General features: G+C 49.9%; 1 protein-coding gene across 4 annotated transcripts in view; it reads left to right on the top strand.

Moving 5' to 3' along the window:
• Lilli (AF4/FMR2 family member lilliputian) overlaps positions 1 to 24,943 on the top strand; it is a 157,993-nt gene that overhangs the window by 24,379 nt on the left and 108,671 nt on the right. Inside the window, exon 1 of one of the 4 annotated variants that reach the window (XM_076820462.1) lies at positions 8,789 to 10,006. The exons of the other annotated variants lie outside the window; for them this stretch is intronic. Within the exon in view, the coding sequence (XP_076676577.1) occupies positions 9,993 to 10,006 (14 nt within the window). The 5' untranslated portion in view covers positions 8,789 to 9,992. Of the gene's footprint in view, positions 1 to 8,788; positions 10,007 to 24,943 lie in introns of those variants that run through there. 4 annotated transcript variants of the gene reach the window in all.

Below are 24,943 nucleotides of genomic sequence, written 5' to 3'. Positions count from 1 at the left end.
TTTCTCAAGGCGCTCACATCAGTGCGATATATATATTTAAAAAAAGCTGTTAAAAATTTAAAATAGATTTTTTCATACTGCCAATAAGTGTATTATTAAGTAGACACAACATTATTTACCTTGGACATTCCGTTTACTAAAAAATAAATCCTAAAAAATGACAATTCTTCGCGACTTCACAGTGGACTGACCCCTTAATATTTCGAATTTCGTTTTGCGGCTTTGGGAGCATATTATCGTGATGTTCAACTATTGATTTATATAAAAAAAAAAATCAGTTTCTTCGCCCTGCTACACCAGGCTCACCCCTTAAACGAATGCGTAGTTTGTCCAGCGTCGGGGCGCGATCGTGATCCCCTTGATTCGTTTTGCGCATCTGTGCGTGACCCTGTTTCCAGCCAGAAATCGATAGGATCGTTGAAAGTCCTCGCGAGGGATTCTCAGACGCAGCCTGTCCCTCTAACGTCGCCTTCGCGGACTGTCCACCGTTGGAGCACGAAGGAGCGCGAGAAGCGTTAGAGCGCGGACGACGGTGAAACGAGCGTGCAAACCGTAAGGAGCACGCTTCATAAATTCATGGCCATGGTTCCGGCCGAGGTGCTCGATGCAGCTCCTTTAATTGGTTTCCTACGCGTCCTGGAGTCGTAGCGGCGGCAGTAAACCGGTATCAAAGATTTATCGACAGATCGCGTCGAGTCGAAGCGTTAAAGTATATCGGGCAGGCCCCGGCGGATATTAAATTCTCCGAGCTTCCACGCTCGAGATGCTAACAGCCATCGCGGATCGTTTAATCGGTGTCTCTCGGCCTCGTCCGTCGCTGCGGCTCTGATCCGCCCGACTCGCGGGTATCCTCGATAAATCATATTTAAACGGCGCCGGATCGCGGTTCGATCGCGTCCGATGGCGCTGCATTGTTGCCGAACGCTGTATCCAATCGATAACGCCGCCCCTTGGCACGCGCAGCCGAGGGATGCGCTCGCCTCTCAAATAAATTCCTCTCTCCCACTGACCCATTATTTGTAAATGAAACGTAATATTTGATCAAACGTCGCTTTAAGCCCCCCGTGGCGGCATTTGCACCGCGACCCGCTCGCTTTCCTCGCAGTTGCGGTCTGACTTGATCGACGGAACGGTTCCGTTAATTGACTCTTCGTGTTGCGCGGCTACTGATGTACGGGGTGTTTGGAGAGCAAGCGATTATGAACTTGATGCTTGCACGCTTGCCACGGAATTCGGAGCCTTTCTGTCGTTCAGGGGCAGAGCGGTAGAGGCAGGGGATATGAAGGTGCAGGGTGATTAATTCTAGAAGTATTTGCACCCCTGTTGCGATACAGCCAGCGCGGTCTCGCTCCCTGAAAGTCTCGCGTTGCGTGCACGGTGGAAGCGGGACGCCTGTGCGCGACAAACTAATTCGCCTCGTCCAGGAATAATGACGGCGGATAGCAATATCGGAGGCAACAGCGCGGCGAGTTAATCGCAGTAATCTCTGATAACTTGTAGCTCGGGCGTCAACTGGTTCGCCACGCTCGGTCCATTAATATCGAGCGATATCTAGGTTGGCGGAAGGCACTAGGTGATAGAACGGAAAGTAGACGCCGCGCGGTGAATTATGGTCCCAGCCACTTGGTCCCTGGAAAATCCATCGCAAGATACTCGCGCCCGTCCCTTTTCTATCGCGATCATCGGTTTCGCCGGCTAAAATTAGACGCGGATCGTCGCCCGATCGGTCTATCGACGGCCAGGGATCTCGATGGTCTCGATCCAGCCGCTCGAGTAGCCCCGTGCGAACGCGACAGATAATGGGGCACGTGTTTATTTAATAACGTTCGCAATTAGAGTAGCAATAAACAGTGATTCCCGACAAGCCCGCGCGCAAATCCGGTCGGGAATAATAATACACGATACTGACATCTGAGCGCTGATAACGATTGCTTGCTAGATTACGTATTGGAGTTAATGGGATCAGCGTGCGCAACGCTAGACGCGAATGCTTTCTGTTTATCCGTCTCCCGGCCGTAACAATCAAGTGTGCCGAAAGAGTGATAACATTTTTTTTTATGCACCGAATTGCCTTTACTTACTATATAACTCTGATAAGCAGGACGGACGGGCCACTGAAGACGGTAGACGCGCAAACATTTCTTTCGCTTGTAAACTTACGAAACAGCGATAAGGATGGAAGATGGTCGGTTTAAAGGGGGATTATTTATTTATTTATTTATTTATTTATAAACGGATCGAAGCCCTCTTTACATAAATGTTTACAAAGGAAAAAGAACTACGTAACTGTCTTTTAAAGGTGTGCGCAGATCCATTAAAGAAATCAATACTATTATAGAGAGTACTAGAGTCAGCAATAATTCGATTTATTGGATTAATTAATCCATATGTAGATCTGGATTTAGTAGAAATTGATTTGCATAAGAAGAGAGGGACATTCAATATGGTTATTGGTTAAATTAAAAATAAAGAAATGGTCGGATACTCTTGTACGTGCAGCTAATGTTTCGAGGTTGACTGTATTTAATATTGTAGAGATGATCGAATATTGACATAGGGTTCTTTAGCTTATTTGAACAAAATCTGAGAAATTTATGTTGCACTCTCTCCAGCATGATTTCGTGATTAAAGCGTTTCGGAGACCATATAATCGAAGCATATACTAACAAGGGACGAACAAGGATAATATATAGCAATCTTAGCGTGTGAATTGACTGAAAATCATTGGAAAAACGTAGTACGAAAGCAAGTGTTCTTGAAGCCGAGTTAACGATATAAGAAATATGGTTGGAAAAGTCCAAAGTTGAGGAGAAATGAATAGCTAAGTCCTTAACTTCGCTTATTGAGGAGAGAATACCGTAATTATGATAATCGATGCCTCGTTTCCACGTCTCCAGGGTCGTCAGCGTTTTTTAAACGAACTCATATGTCTCCTGTGGCCAGTAGGTTACACACGCACAGAAGATTGAATGTACCAAACAGGTTAGAGTTATGGAAATTTTTGTTCGAGCAATCGAGCGCGAACAGCGAAGATATCGTAACGGTGCGAGCGGTCTGTGTGCCGAAGGATCTCTCCAGATCCCTTCGGATTCCATCTAATTCCGACGTCTTTGATTTTATCCCCGGAATCCCGAAGAAATCACGGCTTAGCGAGCGCCACGCGCCTCCGGGCCCCTTGGACGAGGCCGCCGCTCCATTAATTTGTCCGTTACGCGTGGCGGAGTAATATCGATAGTATCTGGACGCGCGAGGGTGGGTTGTGGCGGTTAGGGCGGCCGCGAGCAGAGGGGCGCGGGTGGTGGACGAGGTGTGGATTCATGGGTTACGCTGCTCGGGCTCTGACGTCACGCCGCTTGTACGCAAGTTTACTACCACCAGCAGCCGCGGTACTAGCGCGTTACTACCTCCACTATCGTTGCACCACCACCGAAGTCACCCCCGACAGTGGGGGCGGATCGCGCCCGCGACACCAACACCGATATCGCTTCCGCCCCGCCGTGTCGCGTGTAGCTCCGCGCGGCGGTATCCCTATCACCCGGCGCGGCGCGCGTACTTACCTATCGCTCTCTCTACCACCGCGATTGTCAGTGTTTGCGTCACTCGCACCGTTCTGCCTACCCCAGTGACTGCGCACCACCATCGCTGCACTCCCGCCGCTTTGACATTCAGCCGTGTATATGGGGTGGAAGGAATACAGCGACCTCCCCGAGGCGCGATCGAGTACAGTATTTGGAGCAGAGGAGGGTGGTCGTCGGGGGTGCGAGACGGTGGCGTGCTTGAAACTTAGGAGTCGACGACCCAGACACCAAGTGCGCTTCGTGCATCTCGCCAGGACCACTGGCCTCGGAGCGAGTCCAGGTCCTTCGTTAGTCTCCGGAAGCAGATCGCAACTGCGAATTGCACCTGTCCGCCGATCGCGCTTAATGTCCCCCTACCATCTTCATCCCCTGTCTTCGTTTCTTTATGCTTTTCGCCACCTCGATATTCTTTACCCACCCTGTGTATACCTCGTTGCATCACGGCGACTCTGTTTACCACCACAAAGTCCCCGACAGACTGTACACGCGTGTACAGCGCGGAGGGAGGACAGAGAAAAACGAATGGGACTCTGGAGCGGGAGGAAGAGGGACAGAGGGCAATGTAGAAGGGACAAGAGAGGGACGGGTGGAAGTCGTAACCGAGAGGGACGCGGATAGCCGCTTCCTTTTTCGACTCTCCTTCTTTCATTCTTTTCGTCTTCCTTCTGCCAGCCCCGACGACCCCGTGCCCCCTTCTCGTACCCTCTCCGTCCCTCTCGGGCAGGTGCTCGCCGAATTACCGCAGGAACGACGGAAGTGGGAAAAAGAGAAAACGCGGGACAGAGGAGGGGGCCGGGAAGAAGGACGGAGAGGGAAAGCGGCAACGAGAGAGCCGATACCTAATCCTCCCTTCGTTGGCCCACCCTCGGCAGGAAATCAATAGAGAGGGACTCGCTCTATCCCTCCGTCCCTCTTTCCCTTTCTCTCTTTCCGTCCCTGTTTCCGTCTCGCGATGCTCCTTCTTTTTCCCGCCCGTCATCCCTTTGCCCCGGCCCGAGTCGCGGCACACCGGTCTTTCGAAGAAGTTTAGAAACAGACAGCCTCTCGTTTGCACACCCTCCCCTCGTCTGCTTCCCACTCCCGTCGGCGCACCGCTCCCGTTTGCCGCCCTCCTCTTATCCCGACGATACGAGGGCACGATCGGTCTCGTAATACCGCGAGGAACGCGTCGATTGCCCCGCTACATCGCTCCTCTTACAAGGGCAGAGAAAATGGTGGCCAGTGGGCTACGCGTGAATTCATTCGCGCGAGGCTCGTAAAGTGAAATGTTTGCAGCTCTGTCCGTTCACGATGTCAAGGTAACCGCGATCAGGGGGTTATCGATGTCGCGGGATTAAACGCGATACCGCCGCCGGGCCCCTGCCGAAACTGATTCTTCTTGTCGCCGGCAACAGAGGATCGGCTGTGCTGGCTGACTGGCCGCGGGAGCCTTTAAAGCGATTCAGGTAGCTTTTCTCAATGAGAGGTCGAGTTACACCGGCTCCTCCTCTTTTCAGCCCTTTAAACCGAGACAACCGCGTGCCGACCGACAATGGATCGATGTCTGACGGAGAACGAGCCATTCTTGGCCGCTTCTGTCGTCGTTGAACGGTGCCGCGATAAAAAAGATGCTCGGTCGCTTCCAATAACGTTGGACAGCCGATGGATCGGTGAACGGCGAGTATGCCGGGGAGGAGGGGGCTAATTCGTCGCGAGTGTCGCTGGGACTCGACAGAAAACGAGGAGGCAAGGGGTCAGGAATGCCCTACGTGGGTGGTGGAGACGAAGCTTCGGCTTTCTTTCTTATCGAAGCGCGCGTGTGGAGAGCACGGAGACTGAAGGGAGCGGATAGACACGGGACGTAGACGGTGACGGGCGGCGCACAGTGGTCTAATTCGCCAAAATGCAATTTTCAAAGTATAAAACAGCGTTTTGCTACTATGGCACATTTGTTATATACATTGCAATGTAACAAATACTGTTTGAAAAATTAAAATAGTGTAATCAGTTATTATTATATAAACCTTCAAAGTTGGCTTAATTTCTTGGTTCTTAATGTCTTGATATTTCTATCATTTTTAATGCATCACACAAAGTTTCATTGAAGGAATTCATTTGTGAAATGTTTTACCATTGAAATATGTGTTATAAACATTAAATTTGCATAGCAGCAGTCCAAAATATTTGTACATTTACCCGTGTATTTCCCTTCCCAATATATCGTACATCTTAGTCCTCCCTTAATAAAGAACGAGGAAAAAAGTAATGTTATACGCTTTTATACGCAAAGAAGAAATTCTTCATTTCAAGTACACTGCCTAGAAGGATATGCAACTTAAAAATTTTGCTACAATTTGCTACCTTATAAGATATTTACATTTAAAGTGCTTAAGAGGGTCTTCTATAGACAATTTTTTGCATTCTCCGGAATTTTTTTATAACGAAACTATGAAACTTCTTTCATTGACGTTTTTTTACATGTATTTGTTCATTTTTCAACAATACTTACAAATTTTTACAATGAGAAATAATCAAAATTGGTGGCAGTACAGAGCCTCGTGCGCAAAAGGGTGTACCGAAAGGATCTTCTCATTGCTCTCATAAAATCTCAAGATCTACTTAACCGATTTCATTAAAATTTGGTGTGTATCTTCAATACACATGTTGCTATAGCCCGTACTAGAATGAAGTCAAGATTATTATTTTTTTCTACTTTCCTTTACTCTGGAAATGTTAACTAAAATTTCGAAAATGATATTTCAACTTCAAAATACCACTTTTTCTACGAAAAAAATACGTAAAAGACAATATTTATGCAAGCGATATTACATCCTCCATTATGAATTTTATATTTTCGATGACACATTTGATATCAGCGACCATGAAAACTCTAAAGTACTAGGTGTCTGTTAAATTTGATATTTTGTTCAGGTACTCGACCACCATTTGTTTTCTTCCTGTAATTTTGACTCCAGATTCTGAATCAGCGAGCTCGAAAACCCTTGTATACCAATTTTTGTACAAATCGAAAGATGCCTTCATATTTTGGCCAGCTTTTTGGCGAATTAGACCACTGTGCGGCGCGTCCTCGTGATCCTCGTGACGTAGCGGAAATCGTGCGTCACCGGTGACGTAGGCACCGTCGAAAGAGGAGGAACGTCCGAAAGAGGCCATTGACGAGGACTTGTTGCACGTCCTTTCCTGCGTGCGTCCCGGTATCTCTTCATGCTACCCCCTAAGCTAACCCGACGAACGACAATCGGACACTCTGCGGACCGATCGCTAAACCAGCCGCTGCGCTTACACCTCCCCTTTCGTTCCCATCGGCGACCACGGTTCCAAGGATCTTTACGAGTGTACCTTAATCGCCGCAAGGAGAACAATGCAGGTTGCGCTATAGCTCCGGGTACTTTCCCGTGAGGAAGTAGCGTGTAGACTTGTTGCGCGTGTACCAATAAAATCGAGTTAATCCAGCGATCGTAAGTACCTAATTGGCTCTCGGAAAAGCAAGGTGTTGCTCTGACGCGGTGGTTGTTTAAAAAGCCTCCCCCTCTGGAGCCGGAGCGGCGCGTAAGATGCAGCAAAGTAGCGTAGACTTGTTGCACACCCACTCGCGCATGTGTGTCTCAAGTCTGTCGCTGTAGGCCGGCGAAATGGGGAAAGTTGGTCGGCGTTTCGCGCCGCGGGTGCTGTAAATTCTCCATGATCGATTCGATGGCTGGATACGCTCGCGGGGCCCGATTCCTTCGCGAGCTGACGCGGATCTCTGCCTCCGCCGCGCATTACGCGACCGTCCTTCTGCGCTTCGACGTGTCGAACGATGAAATAGTGTCTCCGCGGCGTTTCCCTGGCAACTTCGCTCCCCCACCCGCGTTCGTGAAATTTAAAAGCCAGCTCGGCTGCGCCTTAATCGAACAGCTGTTCTCCACCTCGCCTGATCGAAACGGCCCTTTGCCAGCAGGGTACGCGAGACGGTGCCCAGATATCTCTCGGTGTAGCCGATTCTTTCGGGCCTGCGAATTAGTAATTTGCCGCTCGGTGCAAAGACACCGGGCGATGCTCGGCCGTTTCATTTGCATAATCCGCCCTGTTCCTACCCTTTTCGTAGCCTCGCCGGGAAAAGGGGATCGGACGGAGCGGAGGTATCGTGCCGCGAAATCATTCTAAGCAGCTTCGAATGTCGCTTTACGTACTTCATACCCCGCGGCGGAGGGCATGAATATTTGTATACAAAATGGTGGGAGGAACGCCAGAGATAGCCGTGTGCTTCTTGATACGGATAATCTTGCCAGTTATTGATCGGCGCGATAAAATGTACGAGCATGCTGGATTTGAAAAAGTCACGGATTACGGCTGACAAATCAGAGCGCTGGAATTGGCTCTAACGTCTTGAACCTGCTTGTTGTTGTTTCTACGTTTTTACTGCACCTACTTGTTCTTCGCTCGTAAAGTGCCAGGAGTTTTTAACATTCCTGGCACGGGCTGTACGTATCTACTTTCCGTCCAGAAACAGAACTAGCGCACGGTGTTTCCTGTTTTTCTGCTGCTGTGCGGTCGCAAAGTATTTCCTGTGCGGTCAGAAGTAATCAGGATTTCGATGCGCTGCTAGAGAGGCCGGGTTACGCCTGCTATTCGTTAATAGACCAACTTTCTGCGCGTGCACGCGAAAGAAATTAAATGTCCCCAGCGTTAAATTCAAGTGCAAAGGGCGAGACGAAAATTTAATCCGCGCACTTTGTAGCGCACCGTTCGAGGCAGTTAATAACGTGCATTTATGTCAACGAATCCGCGGTTTTGCTGCGGTACGAAGCCGTATATTTGAATATCCGCATAATTAAGTAACGGGTCGGAGCGATAACGATTAATATTTATTAACGGATTCACCGACGCTTTCTGGCGTTGCGCGCAGTTCGTATCGCCCTTTAAAGCTCCACCGGCAACCGTTCGAATTAAAAGCCGCGAGACGCGGTGGGCTCTGTCGACGATCTTTCTTTTCCGATTAACCCTTTAGCCCTCGCAACGCGCGAGCGAGATCCTTCCCCGAAACGATTGGACGCATTATCGGACGAAGAGCGTTCGAGTCGCGTGCTTTCCAATCCGCCGATAAGTAGAGCGAACGGTATGGCACAGAGGAGCCCCGGTAGATGGCGCCAATGTAACAGGTGCACTCGACCAATCGGCGTGCGCGCAATCCCCCTTGTCCGTCCGCCGATTGGCGCTCTGACGGTGTCACGAACAGCGATCGCAATATGGCTTCCGCCACCGCCAGCAAGTGAGAGTAGCTCCGAAGGTGACATCGAAACATGTCGGGATATTTGGGGGTGTGCTGAGCGTCGCGCGTGTCGAAAATCACTGGCGCGTCCTTGTTTCGGTAGCCAAGCGTCGGGTTCGTCGCGAGTGTCGAGAGAACCGTGTAGGACGCTCGAGGAGCAAAACATTTCGTGGGGACAGTGTGTGTGCGTGTGCTCGAACCAGAGAGAGAGAGGGCGAGGGAGTGCGAGCAGGAGGGAAAGAGACAGTGCGACTATGTTCCGTCCTCGGTGAGCAGAGACGAGGTGCACGCACGAGCCACGAGTTAGACTGCGACGGAGAGTGACAGAGCGATACACCAGCTCGTCAGGCTCGTTCGTGACACGAAACTGTACCGATAGAAAGGACGCAGGGTCCCGTGTCGTTCGGTCCCTCGAAGGAACGTCGGCCCGTCTGTAGCTCTAGCTATTATATCCGAGAAGCTTGGTGCGGTTGGAGAATCGTTCGCGGACAGTCGGGCAGCGCGGTGCGCTGTGCGCGCGACTCGTACACACGTCGAGAGCGTGGCTCTGTCGGTGTGCGTTACGTCCCGTGCACGCTGTGTCGTCCCCCGGTCGCGTGCGTGTGTGCGCGCCCGATCGTGTTTCTCGGTGTTGGGGGATTGAAGGAGGACAGGCTGACGCGGCGCACGGCCGAGGAAGAATGAGAAAAAGCGGACGGCGGCGTAGCGGGGTGTGCAGCGACGAGCACGACCACGACCACGTAACGGAGAGAAGAAGAGGTAAAAGAGCGAGCGTGTGAGCGAGCGAGCCAGGCGACGTTGCCAGAGTTTTCCTTCTCGCGTTCCCTACCGTGCAGCACGTCCCTTCGTGGCGGCTGCCACACGAGAAAGACCGAAACGGAGAATAATGTGACAAGGAGCGAGTGCCGCCGGGAGGAACAAGGACAGAGCGAGAGCGAGCGAGAGGCTATAGCGGCAGGAGGCCAGCAAAGGGGACCCGGGAGCGAGCGAGACGAGTCGCGCGAAAACGATCCTAGGGAATTTTCGCGTACGATCGACCGATTCCGATACCCGCGGTGTGTATTTGTGCCCTGTGGACGCGCGATTCGTCGACGCCATGAGACCAGTCCCGATGACGTACGAGCGAGACACGTGACACGCCGAGTCGGGCTGATCGACTAGCCATGAAGAAGCCTCGGTAAGTTTCTCAACGCTCTTTCCTTTTCTTTTTTTTTTTTCCACCGTCCACGTTGCATCTGCCGTTCATTCTCGGCGCTACGCAGAGGTGCGCCGCCGTCGTTCCGCCGGACCTCCTGCTTATTCGAATTGACCTGTTGGTCGATCGAGTTACACCGTTGTTATATCCTATTGCACTCAAGCGCGGGGATATCCGCCGCCGTAAATAGGGGTTGCCGTTGATCGGCGGGTGTTAGCGAGTTTTCTGTCGGCCGGGGGGATTCGGTGCTGCGGCTACGCCGCTGAATGCAGAAGCGGGTACACGAGACCGTGGTGGTGAAATGACGCGATTATGGGGGGATGAGTCAGAAGATTGACGCCTTGTTTATCGATCTCCGGCCCGGTGGATGCTCGTTACGGTATCGATATTGGGGAAGGTATACGCTTTGCGTCCTCGGCGGAGGGTTAGCGAAACGCTACCCACAGTGATGTTAGAATCTGACCATAAGATGGACGCGAATGTAAGTCTCTCCTTTCCTGCGCTCTCTCGCTGAGGACTCTTTGTAAACGCTCCGACGGTCGCTCTGCTCGGTTTACTCTCTCAATTCACGCTCTAAGCTCCACCCTCACGGCACACTGACCGCCCTTAAGAACACTCCTAAACACGTGCGAACGCACAGCTCACAGCGGCCCTCTTAGGAATCTTCCCTTTATGCAGTTTGTGGTCGTAATTTCACGCGCGATCTTTCGCTTAACAGCCTTTCTCGTGCCTCTCATTAGCTCCTTGAATTTCGGTCGAGCTCGTCAGCACTGGAATTAATTAATCTTGAATCCACAAATTCAGCGAACCTCTGAATTTGCACAACATTATACCGTCGACAAGAAATTCGCGCGTTATCGGGACTACCGCATCGGGGGATTCGCTTGATAAAGTCACGGACGATTCCATCTCCCGGCGATGAGGTCTATTTTTAGCGGAGCATCTACAAGTCCTACTTAATTATCTGCTCGCTATTGCCTGGAAAGCGCGCGCGCACGGGGGAGTGGAGGCGATACGGTGTTTCGCTGTGTCACGTCGGTCGAGCCGAGCGTTCGCAAATTTTCCACCGGTCCCCGTATTGTCCCGAGCGATCGGCCACTCGATTCGGGTCATAGAAACGGTTGCACCCGCCGCGCGGAGCCGATCGAATCGTGTCGGGAATCGCGTCGGGGCGAGCCAAGAGTGTCCGCTGGGGGGTAAGCGGGAGGGAAGAAACGCGCTGGTACTCCTGGGACGCGGCGACGATAGGAGACGAGGCCGAAGACGCGTGGAATTCGTGGCTCGACGTCGGGAAGCGACCAGAACGTTCCAAATACCCGCCATGGTCCTCGTCGACGTCGAGCGGGTCGGGTTGCGTGGGTTGCTGACTTATGAAGGGAACAGCCTCGCGAAGTCCATCCAGCTTCGAAACTCGCTTCCTTCGGGCCTCTTATCGCCGGTCGTTCCGCAACGGCGATGGCAATTACTCGAGCCTGTCACACTCGAGAAGAAACGCTCTATCGGCGGCTAACGATTTAGATTTCTCATCCCGCTGGCTCGCTACCCAACGGAGTAACTTGCAGCGAGCCGGCGTCGCGACAAGTGTCAGGTGGGAGAACGGGAACGCTTTGGGACCGCGTTTGGCGCGGCAAAAACTCGTTCACCGCGCGTACCACCGAGTCGCGACTAATAAGCAATAATTGATTTCGAATCGTTGGACAGCAGCTAGCGGTCCACGCGACGGCGTCGAGCGACCTATTAACGATCCTAATTAGCGATCCCCGACCCGTCGGTGGAGAGAACTGACGGCTTTCAGGGAAACCGTAACCTCCGTCATACTAATGCGCTTGCACGCAAAAAGCTGACGTTTTAGTGACAGACTAACAAAGGTATCGCTACCTTCGGGACACTCGTTAAGGGGTAATGCCACTGTGGAGCTCGCAAAGGCAGCCTGATTTTGAGAATTTTTTATGCGAGTATAGTGAGTGGAATACAAAATTTGTTCGAAGGCCTTTATTCTACATACCTTGAAGTACTATCACAATTTTTTTAAAAAAATTTTAATACCAAATGGCGGCGCTACAGCTCAACAAAAGAAGCTTCTTCTGAAAAACAGTGTTTCGTGGCCGGAAAGATTTCTCCTTCAATTTTTGACCCAGAACAAAAAACCGATTTTTCTTTAGTTCTATATAAGATTATCTCGGGAAGTACACGAGGAAATGAAAAAATTCTGATTTTTGTAAGAATGCTGCGTGATTGAACAAAACACGGAACTGCTACAACCTGGAAATTGTTGAAACGTTTTGTTCAATCATGCAGCATTCTTACAAAAAGCAGTATTTTTTAATTTCCTCGTGTACTTCCCGAGATAGTCTTATATAGAACTGAAACATTTTTGGTTTTTTGTTCTAGGTCAAGAATCGAAGGAGAAATCTTTCCGGCCGCGGAACACTGTTTTTCAGAAGAAGCTTCTTTTGTTGAGCTGTGACGCCGCCGTTCTGTATTAAAAAAAGAAATTAAAAATTGTGATCACACTTCAAGGTAGGTACAATAAAGGCCTCCGGACAAATTTTGAATTCCATTCACTATACTCGCTTAAAAAATTCTCAAAATCAGGCTGCTTTTCCGGGCTGCAGAGTGACATTACCCTTTAAGCACTCGTTGCAGTGCAGCGGCAAGGTTCAGTTTTCGCGTTTAAAATTGAGACGGTATCGGCCGCGCCTAGCAGCGTACCTACAGCAGAGCATGCACGGGCAACGATTTAAAACTTGCACATACCTTTGGAAGACTCGATGCGCGCGGCAAATACCTAGGCAGCGCGGGGGGCATAAAGTATGCAGAAAACGAGCGCCGTTCCACACTTGATTTTATTGCTTATTCACCCCGCACGCCGGAGCCACGCTCGGCCCCCGTACGTGTTTAGAGTCGATCTCCTTCTGCTATCGAGAGAAGACGCCCGCCATAAAATCCAGCACGTCCCATTATCGCAAATTCCGGCCTATCGACTCGCCGATCTAATTCAATCTCGCGGGTCCCCGAGGCGACACTGTAACTTCCGCGAAACGCCTCGTATCTCGTCCCGTTTCTGTTTCGCGTCTAATTTCATGGCTTCGCTGTTCGCGCCTTGCACGCCGCGCGGCTAAATCACGGGCGGGATCGTGCGCGTCGTTAGAATCCCGCCGAACCAGAATTTAAACGATTGTTAAGATCCGGGAAATGGGAAAGGCAGTATGTAACTCTGCGTGAACGGGCGTGCAGATTTACTTTCCACCTGAAAGTCTAAACCAGTAACGAACAACCTTTGGCCAGTAGCGGGTTAAAAGTGGGAATCTAATACCCTGCGCGAGCCGAAATATTAAATACTGAAATACACTAATCAAAGAATTTTAATTTACGGGGTGACTAATTTAATTAAACTAATCTTATTTGTTATTTCTGACTTAGATATACAATTGAAACAATTATGGGCCGCAAGGTCAGTGGCTGGAGACTAAATGCGCGTGTTGCTCATCACTGGTCTAAACCTTCAGTTATCCCTGAATAATGTGAACGTAGCTTTACCTTCGCCACAGGGATCCTCGAGTTTCGTATTAGGGGTCGTCCTTCAATTACGTAACAGTAATTTTGGCGAATTCTTACCCGCTCCCTCCCCCAGTATAAGAATTCGTAAGATTTGATTTTCCAACCCCCTACTTACGTAATATTTTTTACACTTAATTTTTTCATTTATTAAAATTCTTTTAAAGGTTTATATAATTCATTGAACTCGGTTTCGGGAAATTTAAACTAAAGCTACTTTTCCGGAACATTAATAATAGAATTTGTATTTATTGAAAATTAGGTTAAAAGAATATTACGTAAAACGCTACCTGACACTCCCCCCGTGCAAGGAAACGTAAGAAATTCGCGCCGCCCCAATAAAGTCTTACGTAATTTAAGGATGACCCCTTAGGAGAACAAGTGTCCTCCGTTTCGATGGCAAGATCTCGTAATCGTTTGTATCGGTTGCGTCTCGCGTTCCGCAGAAATATCTGCGCGTCTCTGTAACCGTTGGTGTCCTCGGTGCCCCGGGTGGAAGTCAGGATTGCCCGTTAACGGTAATACGGCACGCCGAGCGCAAACAATTATCGGAGCCCGGCATTGTCGCGTCTGGGGGAATTCCGTGGGACGAAGACGGACGCGGAATCGAAAGAGGCTCAGCCGAGTATGTAACGTGGTCGCTGCGAAGCGTTTCCGAAGAGCCGGGGACCAGGGGTGAGGGGAACGACAACTGGCGACGGACGGAGAGGTGGAAACGAGGGTGGGTTGGTTGGCAGAGGATGCATTCGCAACGTTTGCCCGAGCTGGTGTGCGCACGAGTACACGCGTGCGAGCACGGCCGTGTTTCCGCGCGATTTGTAATGCAGTGTAACGTGCTCGGCCCGCGTAGCATCGCTGCGTTACCTGCCTTTGTATTTGCAAACACCGTGTCGGACATAAACATCGTTCGCCCGTGCGCGAACGATCTCGAGCGGGGGAAACGGGGTTCGTCCGTAGCCTATCTCTTCTTTCTTTTCGCTTCTTTCGTAGAACCGATGACTCCTCGGGGGAGGAGGGGATTTACCAGCCGCGCGATTCCGGGACACGTGGCAAAAGTCTGCCGCGAATCGGCGTCTAATTGACCGGTGCGACGTTTTATCGCGTTCCTGAGGGACGAGCAACACCTACGACTTTATTGTCCAGGCTCTTGAGCCGTAAATACAGCGTAAACGATCGTGAAATTGCCGGCGTACGATTACGCTCCCCTTTGGTAGGCGTGCGCGCGGGACGAGCGATCGAAGGGAATGTTATCGATGGGGCCGAGGGATAACGTTTGAAAATCGGCAGCCTGGCCGCGCACGGCGAAATTGATGTTTATCGGGGCGATCGGGAGAGCCGGCCGTTTAACGGGGTAATCGAGTTAGGTAATTAATATGTTTGTTCGTAACAGACCTATCGGATGTTGGGCGATATTGATAATAGACCTGTTACTCGGAAAAATTACGGCCTACGTATCGATGATTGCGCTACAGGCCGCGGATTCGCGGCGGTGCCGCCTCCGATCCGCAGATTTATGAGATAGAACCTGATTCCGTGGGATGCCACGCGCGCAATTCCTCCTGTCTCTGCCGATGCACGGGGTGTAAGATAAGTAATGGCGGTGGCGTTCGTTTGTCGAACGTTTCCGAAGGGCAGGATTGCCCTTGACGCGTCCACGAATAGCCCTCCACGTGACCGGCGCCGTTCCATTCGCGGACGTTCTGCGCTATTAATAGGATGAAGCGAGGAAACATTTAGTGCGACGTTAATAATTAATCGTCCGCGGATAGCATTCTCGTCGAGTCGAAGTCCTTTGTCGTAGACTCTGGCCCGTTGCCTCAAAGCGGCACTGATTCATGGGATAAAATCTGTCTTATTCGAAGCGGGTTACAAGCGGGTCCGGTCCAACTTTTGCGCTTGCCTTCGAAGGGCAACCGCGGGTAGTTGCGAGCGAAGGCAACGGCGACGGTTGTGCCCCACCATAGGGACCTTTCGCTCTTGAGGGTTCAGCAAATTCCTGGACAGGCCTGGTATAGAGTCTATACTCTATAGTAGGGCTGTTAGAGTACTCGAGTATTCGAGTACCTTGAAACTCGGACCCAGCCGAGACTCGGTTTCCGAGCCGAGCCGAGTACTCGAAAAAAGCGAGCGGCTCGAAAGAACCGAGTAGCTCGAAGAAAACCGAGAACTCGAATTTTTGCGAGCGGCTCGAAGAGAACCGAGCGGGCCAAAAGAACCTAGCAATCCGGGTATGTCGAATAGTTTGAAGCTTGAATGTTTCGAATATTTTAGAATACATCTGTTTATCTACTGGATAATGGTTTGTAATCATGTGAGTAATTAAAATGTAAACTGCAAATGAAAATATTCTCTAACTATTGAAATTAATTTTTCGCGTAGTGGAAATTGAGGAGGGGGATGGAATGGGCATTCCGTAAAAGTAGGAAATTTAGGAGGTTATCGCCATTGGAGAACAGGAGGATGAGTGGCACAGAGGAGCTGCTGTGGGGGATTAGGAAGGAATTGAATAAAGGGCTGGTAAAAGTCAGCAAGGATGGGAAACAAATTAGGGAGGAGATGGAGGAGAAAAAGGAGATCGCGCAGAGAGAGGGAAGAATGGAGGAAGAAGTGGGACGGGATGGAGAGAAATATGGTTAAGAATCTTAATCACTATTCGACATACCCGGACTGCTCGGTTCTTTCGGCTCGCTTGGTTCTCTTCGAAGCCGCTCGAAAAAATTCGAGTCCTCGATATTCTTCGAGCTACTCGGTTCTTTCGAGCAGCTCGCTTTTTTCGAGTAGGGTAGATGCACCATTTGTGGCCACCTTAAGGTATCGTACCAGTTTTAGCCACTTCTTAAAAAATACAATATTTTTCCGTGTAAGCAATAAAGCAGTTTAAAAATAAGATAATTATACACATGGCCAAAAACAGTGCAATATCCACAAACGGTACACCTACCCTACTCGGCTCGGCTCGGTTCTTCGAGTCCAGTCAGACTCGGCTCGCTTTTTCCGAGTACACGAGCAGCTCTAGTATAGAGCTCTCTGTACTACCGCCAGTCTCGGCCTGCTTCCGTCTCGATTGCCTAGCTTCCTTGGGCTACTCTCCGGCCGATAACTCCCACGATAAAGGCTGTGCCTGACAAGTCATTTTGATAAAGGCAAGCCCGACTGTCCAGGCGTCGTTGTCCTCGTCGTTTGCAATTTCAGACCCTCAAAGCTGCCCATTAGCTTGCCTGCTACTGTGCGGTACACCTCCGGTATTACGCATCGACGAAAGTAATCAATCGGTACCGGACCTCCACCCGCGTCTACCTTCTAGCTCGTAGAGCGCGTTCGTAAGGGGTTGTTTCTAAAGAAGAAGCGAATAACTCCGATACTCGCGCGCGCCAAGTTTTCGATTCAAAGTTCCCTCGGTCCCTCGAGACAGTATTGGTTCGGAGCCGAGTTCGCGTTAGTATTTCACTCTGCGAGGGGTGTGAAAACTTGTTAAAAATCCGTGGGAACGTGATCGGGCAATCCGCGGCGAGATTCGCGCCGCCAAGGGGAGGGGAGGATAGGTGGCGCGCGTATTTTTCACCGACGCTGCCCTGGGAACAGAGCAGTTCCCGTAAAATAGTGAAACAAAGTCCGCGAGAGGTTTACGATGGTTGCACGCGTGCACGGTGAATCTATAATGGAATCGTGGCGAGCGGCCGATTCCTTCTTCCCCCTCGACACAGAGGGAGGAAAGCAGGGGAAACGTGGACGGGTAGGCGGGCGAAGAAGATGAAAGGTTGAAGGAGCGTTGTCGCTCTAGCTTGTATCGATCTCGCGACGCATTGCACCACGACGGCGATTATGATATTTTATTTATTCGAAGCGGTCGCTGGGGCTACTATAGTTTCTCCACATCCTACGCGGAAACATGGTACTCTTTTCGCTCCCCTCGTCGAGCACCCACTGATTCACCCTCGTCTTGACCCGAAGATTTCTTTCATTCCCTCTGATCACCGAGGACGCTTTACCCGGTTACTCTGTACTACTCTGCGTTGCTCTTAGCAGGCCAGCCGTTGGAAAGCTCGATGGAAACGCGCGGGACGCGTTCGTCGACCTTTTCTATTGGAATCCGATAGCCTCGGGGTTATTATAATGAGCCGATCAACGAGGCTCGTTTCCGAAAACCGGAGCGCGAGGCGTCGCTGGTTAATTGGTTAATCGCCACGATCGGCGAAGCTTGTCGCGCGTTTAGCTCTCTATTCTTGATCGAGGTAACGATGGGCTGTTGCGCGGCGCGTGGGTGGAAACGACGAGAGAAGACAGAGAGACAGGAACCTTTCACTGTCCTCTTCGCTCGAGCTCTTCGGAGACCCGTTTTCGTCACGTGTTTTATTTCGATCCTTGAAGGTGGAGCGAAAGACACAGGTAGCCAGTCGAGTTACGCGTAGGTGGCTGGTTGGTTGTACGTGGGTGGATGTTCAGGGAGAAGCGACCCTGCCGGTGTGGCTGGGTGAAAGGTCAAAAGGATGGAGGACCTGTGACCTTTAAGGGTGAAACACTGGGAGCAGCGGATTGCATTAGGTTGCAGTAGGTTGCAGCAGGTTGCGGCACGTGGTGGTTTATCGTTCCTCCGCCGTTTTCAGCTAGCACCGCCGAATTGTTCCGCGACTCTGGCAGCCCTCTGCGAAATCGATATCACTCCATTTCATCGGTGGAACACCCCCATCTTGTTCCCAACCACCGCGGCCGTCTCTCCAGCTTTTTGCGCGCAACACTCGAGCCGCGATCATAATTATCGGTCCCTTGTCATTATCGATCGGGCTACTAATTAATGCGGCTTAAATTCGTCGACACCCACCGCGAGAATAACGACCCACTGATTGACGGCCACCGGCGTGTTCGCGGGGTAGGTACCTGCGAACAAGCGACACTGGAGTGGTTCCATCGGATGTTGGAAGCGTTTAACGCTTCCACGGGAAGGGTGGGTTGTCTCTGTCAATTGTTATTTAAAGATGCCAGGCAAATATTCATGTTCTAATTCGCGTGTCGCTTTATCGATATTTACACCGCGGAAATATTTGTTTCCATCGCGTACAACGGCCGGCTTCGTTCCATTAACGCCCGATTAAAACGTTCCTCTCGGTTCTGCTATTATCATTCACCCGTTACGAGATAATATCGAGGATGAGGAACATCCTTGCTCGGCGATCGTTAGCCAAGGTTAAGCTGCCGGGGTCTTCCGCGATTTCTAAGGTTTCTCAGAGACACCTTATCCCAGTTCATTTACCTCCTGGCCAGGAGTACCGTTGCTCCGCGTCGAGGAGCGCGGAGGGTATAATCGAGCATCGCGAAGGACGCCCCGGGAAGTGGGATGAACATCTCGCCACCCTGTTTCACAGCGACGGAGGAAGAATAGGAAGTGGATTTCCGTTCTGGAACATCAGCGCCGCACAGTGGGGCGACGCGTAGAAATTCCCGGACATTGGCGAAAATATGCAGTACCTTTTTTTTATTGATATAATTATATGAGCATTATCCTTGAGCACTAATGGATACGAAATTATGAAAAAATAAACTATTCAGACATTTTAAATCCTGAATTTTTAACAGTAAATACGTTCACTTCTGGAGACGACTGTCATATGAATGTAAATAATTAGTATTAGAATAATGAAACAAATTTCTATCGTCGTACTACACATTGGGGTTGATTGTTAAGAAGTTTCTTATGTGAAAAAAAAACAAAATTTAATGATTATATTTATGTTTTTAAAAAAATTTTACGCCCATATAATCACTAATCATTCTAGTTTTCGAAAATCCAAACTCCAGCTGCGCCAACTTGCGGCCTTGAGCAGAATTAATAAAATTGTGTACGCATGTGGGACGAAACGAGTAAATATGTATCTAGACGTTCCTTTTCTTGTATCCGATTGATTATGTCTTTATGGAAATGAATATAAATATGATATAGCGATCCGTAATTAAAATAATTCGGTTATTATTATTAAAGTCAGTTAAACCTTAATAAATAAACGACGAAGCATCGCATCGCTTTTTTATTTTCTTAAAAAGAAATATATGTTTTAGAAATAGATTTGGGCAGTCGAAATTATGATCAAACGTAATATTTATATAAAATACTATGCATAAATTGAGACAACAAAACACACTTTTCAATATCTGTAGTAATTTCCGTTTCATATAAATACTGGTTCAATGTAGATTCTTTTAAGGCTTGCCAGTTTCACTGTCCGTGTCTACATCATATTCTGGTGTGTTCTGCATGTCCATTAATTCTTCTAAATTTTCTTCATTGACTTCTTCGGGGAACATTAACTACTTTATCTTTTGTCTGCAATGTGTGATCTAATATTTGAAATCAGAGGATCGGATGAAATGAAGAGATTGTAGAAAATATCCTCATATGTGCATTTTCAAGATCAATAAAAAATGACAAGAATAAAATAGTTTATGTGTGTAATATTTATGCCAATTTTGATAAAGATATGATAGATCAGATACAAGAAGTCTGAATGTCCAGCAATTTATACGTTTCGTCCTACTGTCTGTTTTACCTTCCGTTCTCATATTCAATTTCGCAGAAAATAATACTTCATCCCCTGAAGCCCTTTATATTTGCACCGAAAACCAGACAAAACTATTTTAAAATTTGCTAAATGTTCAAAGTCTCATAACTTTGCTAAAATTCATCCAAAGTTGATGAAACAAAAACCATTTTAAATTTCAAACTTTCTACTTTTCAACTCGTTGAATCACATTTATCGAAATGGGTGTCCAGGGGTTAAAATCCGCGCTCAAAGAAGAGTGTGCCAAACTGCAAAAATGTGTTGATGTTTCTCAAATGCTAGAGAGTGCGAGCAATATTTTTTGCAATTTTTATGTTTACTGCCGGAAAGTGTGATCATTTGCCTTAAAAATAAGTTAAACCTCATAAAAATAGGATATTTTTTAACAAAGATACGTCCATGTCCAGAGATGTCTACGTTTCGTCCCACTGTGCACCGAGGTGCGAGCAGCCGTGTTCCCTAAACGCTAGGAATATTTTGTCCCAATCATCTTCGTCGATTAAGCTCTGTTTATAGTTACAGTACCATTCAGGTACTTAGGAAATTGTTATTAATTAAAGCAAGACCGCTTCTCCGAAAGTTCACGATCTTCCATATCACGCCCCGAGAGAGTAGACTTCCGTTTCCTATGGCCTGGCTCCCGCTTCAACTCTTTTAGCTGAAAATTCGCTGGCAGAGGGTATCAACCGTGGAGGTAGCCATCGAAAAAATGAAAGTCTTCTCCAGCGACCGCCCGCGGGCATTAATAACGGTTAGGTCAATCTTCGATCGAGCCCCTTTGAAACTCCGGAGCTCTATGATTATTTTGAATCAGCGTCCGCCGATTCCTTTGACTCCGTCGACGGACTGCGCCGTCATAAAGCCCAGGGGGGGGGGGGGCGCGTTCGACGAGAGTTTTCCCTCTGATTTTTCCCCGGCGGCAGACTCGCGGCGTGACAAGTCTCGTTATCCTTTTGTACCACGGCTGGGCCTCTCGTGCGACGCGATGCATAATGTTTTAATTGGACCGACCGGCTGTTTAATTCCGAGTGCAATTGATAGGTACTCGCGGAATCGGTGCGCCTCCCCCGGTAGCGGTTAAAGAGGAAATTCGCGTAGATTTTTCACCGCGTGCCTCGGGTGCGCGCGCGAAGACAGACTCAAAAAACGATGGATGACGAAATCGTTTATCAAATCGAGCTGTTTCCCCCGTTTGCCCGGAGGAGAGCGCACGTTAATACACCGATCCAGGTGGATTCGCATCATTGCAGACTGAAAAATGAATCTCGGGTCTCCATCGTTGCCGATCGAGATTGCGCGAGAGCGGATCGATCGTTCCAAGCTCGCGAAATGAACGGGCCGCGTTTTCGTTCGGTGATTTCAACGGTGGCGCGGGAGAATTTCAAACGAAAACGTTCGTTGATCTGGTGGCTGGGTCTTTTTTGTCGGGATTAATCGCATTTGCGCGCGGAATAACGGGAGCGAAGTCATTGACGAGCAACGGGGGCTAAAGAGTACCGCGAAAGGGATTCGAGCGGCGCGGGGTTTTCGCGTGCTAATGAGTTCCGATACGCCGTATTAATACCGTCCTCTCTGCTCCTCTCGCCTCCTCCCTCGATCCCACCCTTTCCCTTTTGGTCGGGGCGCATTCGCGCGCATAGGTGTGCGCTCGCGTTAAAATCAAACTGCGCCCGCACACCGCGTCGCGCTAATCCATTCGACGTATCAATGAACGAAATTGCATAACTGTTGCCGGGGATCCCCCGTGTTTACGATACAATTATTTTATTTAATTACGCGATCGAGGGATTCGATTAAATGCCATTCATTACTGGGCGCCGCGCGGACCGAGCGGATTCCTCGGATCGCTTCCGCGTTCATACGAAACTCTCGATGCATCGCCGCGAGTCGTCCCGATTTTTCCGAAGCCCGCGAACGACTCTGTTGATTTTCCCAGCGAATCGCCTCGCTGATCGTAGCGGACCGACTCGACGTACGTACGCCGTTGGATCGTTCAGCTCCGAGGGGAATTTCCAGGAGAATGTTTGAAGCTTCCTGCTGAAAATTAAACGGGAACGCATTCACGACGTATAGATAGTTCCTTTTATCGCGAGATCTTTTACAGCTGGGGGCCGTGAATTTTTGACGATCGTTGTTGCACTTGGGAGTACGGTAAATAGATATTCCGCGGTCGGCGATAAAATCTGGAGCTCTAAACAGCGAGCTTGAAATTACGAGGAGCGTAGACGCGCGAGAGAAAGAAAAAGGAGGAGAAAGAAAAAGGGGCACGCGCGTTTACATGGTTCCACGGCGGAAGGCGGTTTTATGAATTCGTTCTCCTTGTACTTGGCGTTATTACGTTACAAGACGCGCGAGCGAAAGGGCTCGGGGGGGGGGGGGGCGAGGCGGAGGGAACGTAAGAAGCGGCCCAGAATGAAAGAGGGTGAACGCCCTGCCGCCCGCCTGGTTCCTTCATTCAAAGCAGCGAGATGATATCGCGACGAAATTTTTCGGAAAGGCCGGCCGTCGGTGGTGTTCGTTTTGGCTTCGACGATGATTCACGGAGAGTGGCTTGCATCGGGGCCAGGTAGGAGAGAAAGCCTTGCTCGTTCAACGACGTCCTTTATAGTCGAAATTGGGTGGTCCCTCCTTTTCAGCATCGTAATCCTCCTCTCGCGTCGTCGCGTAATGTGCTCGATCCTGGTTAATTGCTCCGCTCGTTCCGGACGAAAGGAATTTCCCGCCGGCGACAATGCTGCCACTGGATGACGCATTGTTTATAGATTACCTGCGAAGAGGTACAAGAACCTCTTGCCCCTGGAACAGGTAGCGCAGCGGCGACCTTTCCTGCTTGTCCAGAGCGTAAGCGCAGGAGAGCTGCCTGCGGCGTTCGCAGGATTCGTGGACGAATTGACGCGCACTTGAGTTGCAACGGCGTAATGGAAAAGACACAATGAAGGGCGAGAAGAAACGGAGGCACGCGGCTGGATGCCGAGGTCGCCCACAATATCATCGCCTCCGCTCACGAATTCCTTCTTCCCTTTCCCCACTTTTCGCTCTCGTTACGCCGTTCAGAGCGCAGTCTCCAAGTTATTTCCCAAGCAGCGAGGAGGGGGCTCGCGCGCGATTCACGTTCCATATCCATAATTACTTTCTGGCGTAGTCGATCGGGGCTCGCCGAGGCGGCCCGCTGGCAATAAGGGTCCCGTGGAAACAGGGGGAGGGAAACCGGCGAAAAACGGGGCGGGCTCCGCGAGGCGCAACAGTTTGGCCGTAGAAAACTTATCGCGGCTAGTTTAGTTTCCCGATCGACTCGGTGCAGGGGAGTAAAGGCGAGCAGTAAAACGGTTTAGGGCCTGCCCTAACGTGGCTGACCATCTAGGGAAGCCGCGGCGCGGCGAGGCTCGCGGGCAAAAATGCGTTGTCTCGCGCGAGTCGATCGCCCGCATCGAAACCTGTTTGCTCGTCGAAATTAACGATACTCTCAACGAGACGCTCAATCCAGCCGGTTAATGCGGCTCCCTTAATTGCGCTTGCGCGAGCAATTAGATAAGTCCTTATCTCCGTTTAATAGGGGCTGAGATCTCGCTCCAACGACCGTAGGAATTTTTTCAGGGACCTCCGATGGCTGGATTTGCACCGTCGTTCTCAAACGCGTTATACGATAGCGTTTGAACCCTGAATCACCCCTGGACTTCGAAGCCCTACTCACTCTCTGCCCCTCTCTCTTTCTTCGGCTTAAAATCAGCGTGGTTTTACCATACTTAGAAAAAAAGGCTGCCCTGAGCCAGCCCGTGTTTGTCCTTTGGAAATGTTATCGCTTGTCCCTTGCGCCCTGTAAATCACTGTTTCAAGGAATTAAGTGGAAACGAAGCTGTTTTTCCCGTCCAAGTTCTCTTTGTCCCTCGCGATTAGTCATAGAGCTTGATACTATTGTCTCCTGGTTTATCTGTCTCGGTTAGCTCTGCTCGCTTGGACGAGATTACCCCACATTCAGAACGCGACTACCAAATTCTTCGCCTCCCAATAAGCTCTTTCGACTGTGCGCCGAGGATTGGCTGGCCCGCGGACGCTTAAGTCGTCTAGCGATCGTGATCGCGGTATATTGGCGCGGTGCCCGGTACTCCCGGTAATCGCGTAGACGCGCGAAAAACTCGCGAAGGAGCAGCGAACTTCTCCGCAGCTGGCGCGAGTTAGAGCCGTGTGCTACGCACTCGTGGCACGTGTTGGCGATACGTGTCCGTTTAGCCATAAAAGCAGCTCGAGCCGCGAGAATGATGTCCAGCCGATAACGCGTTACGCGCCGCTAGGTGCGTGCCCTGATAGCGCGATAACGCGGCTATCAGCTACAAGTAGCCTACGAAGGAAGCTCACCGGCGGTGTGAAACCAGAGCCCGAGGGCTAGCCGAGGCTTGTCGAGTTACCGGCAATCTGTTTTCGTCGCGTTTTCCAAGGGAGGTTCTGAAATAAGTCTGTCGGTCGTTGTATCGCACCTTTAACAGCTGTCGGGCCGAGAGGCTCTTCCTCGTGGATTATCTCGTTGTTCTTTGCGGCGTGAATTATGTATTGTTGCAAATAGATTCTCAATGTGGCAGTCGTGATCCAAGGGTAGCTACCTAATTATGTTTGTCGCATAGTTCTCACAGGCTCCTCGAATAGTCAATAACAGTTCCCTGCAATAGTCAAACTTGCATTAATCACGAAGATGTTGGACACGCGCCGAGGAATTGATCGACATGTAATGGTCGTTCGTTTGCAGTCGATAAACGATCGCTTTGTCGGTCGCGTTACACGTATTTGTCAGAGACAAACGCGGCGGTCTTCCTTTTTC

This window comes from Andrena cerasifolii, chromosome 9 (genome assembly GCF_050908995.1).
Source record: "Andrena cerasifolii isolate SP2316 chromosome 9, iyAndCera1_principal, whole genome shotgun sequence".
In the NCBI taxonomy this organism is placed as follows: Eukaryota; Metazoa; Arthropoda; class Insecta; order Hymenoptera; family Andrenidae; genus Andrena; species Andrena cerasifolii.
This window is presented reverse-complemented; position numbering and strand designations above follow the sequence as displayed.